Source organism: Camelina sativa, chromosome 4, assembly GCF_000633955.1.
Source record: "Camelina sativa cultivar DH55 chromosome 4, Cs, whole genome shotgun sequence".
NCBI classification, from domain to species: Eukaryota; Viridiplantae; Streptophyta; class Magnoliopsida; order Brassicales; family Brassicaceae; genus Camelina; species Camelina sativa.
The window spans coordinates 18810122-18818713 of NC_025688.1; the positions used below are offsets into that span (position 1 = coordinate 18810122).

The 8592-nt window shown below is 39.9% G+C and overlaps 1 protein-coding gene and 1 non-coding gene across 3 annotated transcripts; both read left to right on the forward strand.

The window, feature by feature from the left end:
• LOC104781148 (CBS domain-containing protein CBSCBSPB3-like) lies at positions 5393–7766 on the forward strand. 2 transcript variants are annotated; one of them, XM_010505745.2, is made up of 2 exons: positions 5393–5553; positions 5846–7766. In XM_010505745.2, exon 2 carries the CDS (start codon positions 5876–5878, stop codon positions 7547–7549), a length of 1674 nt encoding a protein of 557 aa, XP_010504047.1. In that variant the 5' UTR covers positions 5393–5553; positions 5846–5875; the 3' UTR covers positions 7550–7766. The 2 variants fall into 2 exon arrangements, with proteins under 2 accessions (XP_010504047.1, XP_010504048.1); XM_010505746.2 differs by lacking the exon at positions 5393–5553 and adding an exon at positions 5560–5669.
• Positions 8221–8303, forward strand: TRNAL-UAA. Its single transcript has one exon. It is a non-coding gene; the product is annotated as a tRNA-Leu (tRNA).

Here is an 8592-nt window from a genome sequence, read left to right on the forward strand (position 1 = left end):
AGTGGGGAAAGACAGTCGAAGAAAGCTAAAACTAGTGGAGAGTCCCCTTCTTTGTTTGAGAGACTGGGAAACACTGGGGATAAAGTAAAGGACTCAGAGAGGACAAGCTCGTCCGGAGGAAAGAAGAAGGGTTCCCCAACAGTCTTCGATAGACTCGGATCTCAAGTGGCAAGCTCGAGTCCTCATTCAGGAGCGTCTGCTTCGATGTCCTCTCATTCTACTCAAGTAGTAGCTCATCTACAGAATCATTCTGCTCATGTGGCAGCAAAGTCTCCCATTCTCTCAGGGGAATTGGGAGCAAATTTGAAAGAAGAGTTGATGTTTAATTCCAACCCTTCGAAGTCCATATGAAGCTATTGAGCTGGAACTGTCAGGGGGTGGGGAATACCCCTACAGTTCGACACCTGAGGGAAATACGAGGTCGGTATTTCCCAGAGGTAATATTCCTCTGTGAGACCAAGAATAAACGACACTATTTGGAAAATGTGCTGCATCATTTAGGTTATTTTGACCTACACATGGTAGAGCCAGTTGGTAAGAGTGGAGGATTGGCGCTGATGTGGAGAGAGTCTGTCTCAGTAAAGATTTTACAATCAGATAAGAGGATGATAGACGCCTTTATTAGTTGGCAAGGCAAGGAGTTTTACTTAACCGGTATCTACGGCGAGCCAGTCCAGAGCGAGAGAGGTGAACTGTGGGAAAGGTTGTCTCGTATTGGAGTCACTAGAAGAGGCCCCTGGATGTTGACCGGAGACTTTAATGAACTGGTTGATCCTTCTGAGAAGGTTGGTGGACCAGTCAGAAAGGATGCAACATGCACTGAGTTTAGGCAGATGTTGTCAGTCTGTGGAATGTGGGAGATAAAGCATATTTGCTACCAGTATTCTTGGTATGGAAACAGAAACGATGAACTGGTGCAATGTCGGTTAGATAGGACAGTCGCCAATCAGCTCTGGATGGAGCTGTTCCCTGAGGCTCAAGCAGAATATCACAAAAAGATAAGCTCAGATCATAGTCCACTGCTTACGAGCTTGATGGGTGCACAAAGAAAGAGATGGGCTGGCTTTAAGTATGATCAGCGTTGGATCACTAGAGATGGATTCAAAGAGCTCATTTCTTTTTATTGGAGGGCTGGAGATCTAAATACTTCAAGTTCAATAATGGATAGGATTGCAGCTTGTAGAAAAGGAATCTCTAGATGGAAGCGAGAGAATCAGCCTAGCTCTGCGAAAAGGATTCAAGACCTTCATCATCGAATCGATCTTGCTACTCGACAGAATCCTTTTAGCAGACAAGAACTTCTACGTCTTAAAAAAGAGTTGAACACTAAATATCGCAATGAAGAGACGTTTTGGAAGGATAAAAGTAGGCTGATTTGGCTCAACAATGGTGATAAGAACACGAAGTTTTTCCATGCTGCAACCAAGAATAAGAGGGCTCAAAACAGGATTAAGTGGCTGGTTGATGAGGATGGAAAATAGTGGTTTACGGATGAGGACTTTGGACGAGTTGCTGAAAAATATTTCAAGCTCCTCTATACCTCGGAGGAAGTTGGCCATAAGATCACTACCAGACAGCGAGAGGGTAACAAGGTGACACAGTTAGAGAACGATCAACTTCTTAGGACTGTAACTTTAGCAGAAGTCAAGTTAGCGGTATTCGACATCAATCCAAGTAAAAGCCCTGGACCTGATGGCATGACGGGCTACTTTTCCAGCAGAATTGGGATGTATTGGGAGTTTATTTATTGAAGTTGGTTCAAGACTTCTTTCTCTCAGGCAGTATGGATAAGGAGATGAACAAGACTAACATATGTTTAATTCCTAAGAAACTTAATGCGGAGAGACTTTCTGAGTTTCGTCCAATAAGCCTCAGTAATGTTGTCTATAAAATCATTGCAAAGATTCTGGCTAACAGGCTTAAGAAAGTTATACCAGGGGTGGTGTCAGAAACTCAAGCTGCTTTCATTAAAAAAAGGTTGATCACAGACAACATCCTAGTCGCTCATGAGCTCCTTCATGCACTGGACTCACAAAATAAATGCTCTGAGGAGTTTGTTGCAATCAAAACGGACATCTCCAAAGCGTTTGACAGGGTGGAATGGTCGTTTCTACAAGATGCTCTGAAACTATTTGGCTTCTCGAAGAAGTGGATAAGTCTGATTATGAGTTGTGTTGGAACAGTTAGTTATCAGGTGTTAATCAATGGATCACCATATGGAGAGATCGTCCCAACCAGAGGTTTGCGTCAAGGGGACCCTTTGTCCCCTTATTTGTTTGTCCTGTGCTCTGAAGTTCTGGTCAGAATGTTACAAGATGCAGAGAGTGAAGATAAGATCTCAGGACTTAAAGTTGCTAGAAGTGCACCACCGGTGTCTCATCTATTGTTCGCAGATGACAGTATCTTTTACTGTAAGGAGAAAGATGAAGAACTTTCGCACTTGATTGGAATATTGGACGAATACAGTCTTGCTTCGGGACAGAGAATCAATTACCAAAAGTCGAGTATATACTTTGGGAAGCAAATACCAGAGGAGCGCCGAGTTCTTATTAAAAGCCTAACGGGTATCACAGCAGAAGGAGGACAAGGGTTTTACCTGGGACTTCCAGAGGCTTTCGGAGGCTCCAAGGTTACCACTTTAGGATATCTAACAGAGAGGCTTCAACAAAAAGTATCTGGATGGCAAACCAATTTCTTATCCTTTGGTGGTAAGGAGGTCCTGTTGAAGGCGGTTGCAATGGCACTACCTACCCATACAATGTCATGTTTTAAGCTACCGAAGAAAGTGTGTTAGCAGTTAGATTCTGTTATGGCTGATTTTTGGTGGAGGAGCAAACAAGACTCAAAGGGTATGCATTGGAGAGCTTGGGAGCATCTTAGTAAGCCTAAGCAGGAAGGTGGTCTGGGTTTTAAAGATATTGAAGCCTATAACACCGCACTTTTAGGGACGCAGTTATGGAGAATGTTGACTAGTCCTGAGACTCTTATGGCAAGGGTTTTCAAGAGTCGATACTTTAGTAAATCCAACCCTCTACTGGCAAAGCTCGGATACCGACCTTCTTTCGCTTGGCGCAATATCCATGAGTCCCAAAAACTACTGAAACAAGGAGCAAGGGTTACAGTAGGTAATGGGGAAACTATTGATCTCTGGCGGGATCAATGGATTGGCACCAAACCGGCAAGGAGTTTGCAACAAATCAATGTTGTTCCTTCAGAGTGGCGTTCCACTGCTTCGTCCTTGCTAAAGGTCAAGGATATCTTGATGGAGAACAGACGGGCTTGGCGACATGATATATTGGACTTGTTCTTCACTGAGGAGGATATACATTTAATTGAGGATATAAGACCTGCTGGAATTAATAGGTCTGATACTTATTCATGGGAGTACGCCAGGACAGGACACTACTCGGTTAAATCGGGATATTGGGTTCTGACTCATGTCATTAAAGCTCAACAAGGTCCCCAGGAAGTGTCACAACCTAGTTTGAACCCTCTTATCGGTCAAGCTTGGAGAGCAAAAGCTAGTCCTAAGGTACAACACTTTCTTTGGCGGTGTATGACAAACTGTCTTTCTGTTGCAAAAAAATTAAGTCATCGCCATCTCTCACGAGAGGAATGTTGCTTGAGGTGCCCTCATGAAGCAGAGACGATCAATCATTTGTTGTTTCAGTGCACCTATGCCAGACAGGTTTGGGCTCTCTCTCCTATCCCAATACCACAAGGCGGTAGGTGGTTGGGTTCCTTATATGCGAACATGTATTTTGTCCTCAATGTTGCCTCACTCTGTCAGCAAAGTACTGATTTGGATAAGTTTGTTCCCTGGGTGTTATGGAGACTATGGAAATCTCGTAATGAGTATGTGTTCAAAGGGAAGGATTATAATGCTAAAGGCACAGTGGAGAAGGCATTGGAGGATGCTGAGGAATGGGATCAGAGGCTTGGTAATGAGGAGACCATGCAGACTGATGGACACCAAGTACCACAAACAACTGAAGTAGTACGATGGAAACCTCCTCCAAGGGAATGGGTCAAATGTAACACTGATGGGGCTTGGAATGGAGCGGACAACCATTGTGGTACAGGATGGGTCCTCCGAAATGATTCCGGAGATGTTTTATGGGCGGGAGCGCATGCTGTTCGATGTGCAAGATCAGTGTTGGAAGTTGAATTGGAAGCAATGAGAGGAGCAATGGCTTCAATGGTTCGGCTGAGCTACACAAAAGTTAATTTTGAATCCGATTCATTGGGGATGGTCAATTTACTAAACAGTGGGGAGGTTTGGCCAGCTTTTGCTCCTTTGCTTCAGGAAATGTATGGTCTGCTCTCTTTATTTCAGGAAATTCAAATCGTTTATGCCCCTCGAGTATGTAACAGTGTGGCAGATCGGGTAGCAAGAGAATCTCTCTCCTTAGGAAACTATGATTCTAAGCTGTACTCAATAATGCTATTATGGGTTAATCATCTTGTATTAGTGGATAAACAACGTGTACAATGATTGGTGAATGAAAGTAGTTGTTGAGCCAAAAAAAAAAAAAAAAAAAGAGTCATGGGTCGAGTTGACCAGATAAGCAACTTGCGTGCATTATATCTTGTCAATAAATTTTTTTTGTTTTCTCTATTATTTGACTATTTTTTTTTCGTGTAACCCACATAAATCTTTATTTAAACATTTCTATTATAAATTTGGTATTTCATTTTAGCCATCAACTCTTTTACCGCTTATTATTAGTTTGAAATTTAAACGGAGTTTTAAAGATTTTAAATATTATGTAGAAACTGTTATTATTAAATCAAGATTTTATTAAACTCTATTAAAATTTAGTGTTATTAATTTGTGATTTGTAAAAAATCATTTAAAATTTGAATAAATTTGGATTATTAGATTTAGACTTTTATAAAATCAATAAATTTTTTGAGTTATTCAATTAAAACAGAAAAATATAGAATTGTTAATAAATTCAATTATTATGTTGTTAGTTTATATATATTTTTGACAATATAAAATCATAAAAAGTATCACGAAAACACATTGATAGTTTGGAACAATTTACAAGATTTTAAAAAATTAATCAACAAAATTATAAAATATTCTCTAGCACTCCTTAAAAAGTTTTCATTTATTTACTTTTTTGATGATTTTGTTGAAGGCTTCAATTTTTTTTATAAATAAGAATCCATGAAAATACATACAAAAAATTAATATCTTTCTAGAAAACTATATTGCTGGTGATTCAAATTTCATACTTTTGAAAAAGAAAGGGTAAAGTTATGGACATTTATGAGACAACATTAAATTCCCGGTTTGTTACTTTTGTTTTACGGATCTTCCATACTATAGAAACTCATTAAATTTTTACTACATTTTTATTACAAGTCGTCCATTATAATATTTTTTTAAAAAAAAGACGAAAGTGGTGAGGCGAACCACCACACACACGGAATCAAAAGAACAGCCAATGAAAACTCGATAAATGGCTGAACACAATTGTTAAGAGCCGTTTGGTTTTTTTTTGCTAACAAAATTGCTCGAGAGAGAGAGGTTGAAGAAGAAAGGTAAACCCTAAAATCCTAATCTTCTACTCATATCCTAGTGTTTCAAGTTTCTTTTATTATTTCCCTTCCCTTGGCCTCTTAAATTCGAATCCTTTTTTGACGACCTTTTGATGCGTGTATGTGCGTCGGATTCTCATAACAAATCGTGTTTATTGTGAAATTTGGGTTTTATTCAGATTTGTTGTGCTTAAATAATTTTTTTTGATGGTGTTAGAATTTAAAGGTTGGATTTTTCATTCGCAGAGACAAAAGTTTGTTTTCTAAAGGAATCATTTTTTTTTTACGGATTCAGGGATCTAAGACAGCCCTAGATTGATTGAATATGAGTACTCAAGCGACGGGTCCGTCTTCAACATCAGGGAGAAGAAGCACTTCTTCAAGTGTACGCCGTGGACAACCGCCATCTTCCAAGAAACCAGTCCAATCAGAGAACGGAAGCGTTAATGGGGGGAACACCTCTAAACCCAATTCACCTCCTCCTCAACCTCAAACTCCCTCTAATGGAGAGAGAACAGTTAAGAAGCTTCGTTTATCGAAAGCTCTTACTATTCCTGAAGGAACCACTGTTTTTGATGCTTGTAAAAGGATGGCTGCTAGGCGTGTTGATGCTTGTTTGTTGACTGATTCAAGTGCGCTTCTCTCCGGGATTGTTACTGACAAAGATGTAGCTACAAGAGTGATTGCTGAAGGGTTGAGACCTGATCAAACTTTGGTCTCTAAAGTTATGACTAGGAATCCTATTTTTGTTACTTCTGATTCTTTGGCGCTTGAAGCTCTTCAGAAGATGGTTCAAGGGAAATTTAGGCACTTGCCTGTTGTAGAGAACGGTGAAGTCATTGCTTTGTTGGATATCACAAAGTGTTTATATGATGCTATTTCAAGAATGGAGAAAGCTGCAGAGCAAGGTAGTGCTTTAGCAGCTGCAGTGGAAGGTGTAGAGAAGCAATGGGGAAGCGGGTACTCTGCTCCGTATGCTTTTATTGAAACCTTGAGGGAGAGAATGTTTAAGCCAGCCTTGTCAACGATTATCACAGACAATTCAAAGGTTGCACTTGTAGCACCATCAGATCCTGTTTATGTTGCTGCGAAAAAGATGCGGGATTTGAGGGTTAACTCTGTTATCATTTCTGTTGGGAACAAAATCCATGGAATCTTGACTTCAAAGGACATTCTGATGCGAGTGGTGGCGCAGAACTTATCTCCTGAACTGACTCTTGTCGAGAAGGTCATGACTCCAAACCCCGAATGTGCATCGTTAGAGACAACGATTCTTGATGCGTTGCATATAATGCATGATGGCAAGTTTCTACATCTTCCGATAATAGACAAAGATGGAACCGCTGCAGCTTGTGTAGACGTTCTTCAGATTACTCACGCAGCTATTTCGATGGTTGAGAACAGTTCTGGAGCTGTGAATGATATGGCTAACACGATGATGCAGAAGTTTTGGGATTCAGCTCTTGCTTTAGAGCCACCTGATGATTCCGACACTCAAAGCGAAATGTCAGCAATGATGCATCATTCAGATATTGGGAAGCTCGGTTCTTACCCATCTCTAGGACTTGGGAACTCGTTTTCATTCAAATTCGAAGACCTTAAGGGCCGTGTACATCGGTTTACTTCAGCAGCTGAAAACTTAGAAGAGCTGATGGGTGTTGTTATGCAAAGAATTGGCAGTGACAACAACAGTGTGGAACAACGGCCTCAGATTATATATGAGGATGATGAAGGTGATAAGGTTTTGATTACATCGGATAGTGATTTGGTTGGTGCTGTTACGCTTGCTAGGTCTACAGGACAAAAGGTTTTGAGGCTGCATCTGGACTTCACCGAGTCAACAAGGAGCTTGAGCTCAGAAACCACTCAACTCAAGAAAGAGGATTCTCGAGATAGAGGAAGTGGATTGGTTTCATGGCGTGGTGGTTTGGTGGTTACAGGAGCTGTTGTTCTGACAAGCATAGCCGTAGTTGTTTACTTGAAACGTTCAAAGATCTGAATTTTGCTGAAGCTTAACTGTTTGGGAGGCAAAACAAAAACAAAAAAAAAAACTCTTTTTCTTCTATTTTGGTAAGTTTTTATACAAGTTGTCTCATTTGTCTTTTGGGTTTACATTGTTTTTGCTGATGCAAAAAAACAGACTTTATGTCCCTAAGATATTTAACTTAATGGGGAAAAATCCCTATGAAGAAGAGAGTATTACATTTGACAGAGTTTATGTTAACACCTCTGAAACAGATAAGATAAAAACCAAGGAATGTTGTTCCACTGCAATTTCTGGTATTTGATCTAATTGAAAGTATGTATTTGCTTCTGACTCGTGGATGTGTGTGTCATACTGTTACTTACCCAGAGCGATTGTTGTGTGGATATGAGGAACAGAGTGTGATCTATCAGTGTCCTGCTGATTTTGTGGTTAACCTTTCGATACAATATTCTGAGGCATAGCTACATACACATTGTCACTTGTGATCTGTGGATATGTGGTGTAGTTATTATTTGCATATTACGCAAACCAACAAAGAAATCACAATCTCGAGACAAGGACATTATCATTCATTATGTCAGAGGTAAGATACGACGGTTGAAATGAGTCGAGCCAAACAAAAAGATATAGTACCAAGCTTATTTAGGTTATATTTATGTATGAGTGGCTGAGATAACAGAGTAGCAGGTTTGCCCGAGAGGTTAAGGGGGAAGACTTAAGTTCTTCTGCACATAAGTGCGCGTGGGTTCGAACCCCACAGCCTGCATTTTATTCTTATAACAGATAGAAACCCTTATTTACTTTTTTTTTTTTGTTTTGTGTTTTTTCAGTTAGCATTATCAAAATAGGAAATTAGTCTTTAATTTTAGAAATTAATTAGTTACATTTATAGAATAGGTATTTCCTTTCCAGCAATTACGTTACTAGCTTAGTAATTAGTTATTTTAGTCAACTTTTCTTTGTGAGACAGTTGGCAATTTTACACCAACAAAATGTCATGCTAATCCTTGGAGACATCTCCGGACACTTGGGGTTCATTAGGGCTTTACAATTTT

Coding starts and splice junctions, on each gene's coding strand:
- LOC104781148 (XM_010505745.2), top strand. CDS start 5,876: ATGAGTACTCAAGCGACGGGTCCGTCTTCAACATCAGGGAGAAGAAGC.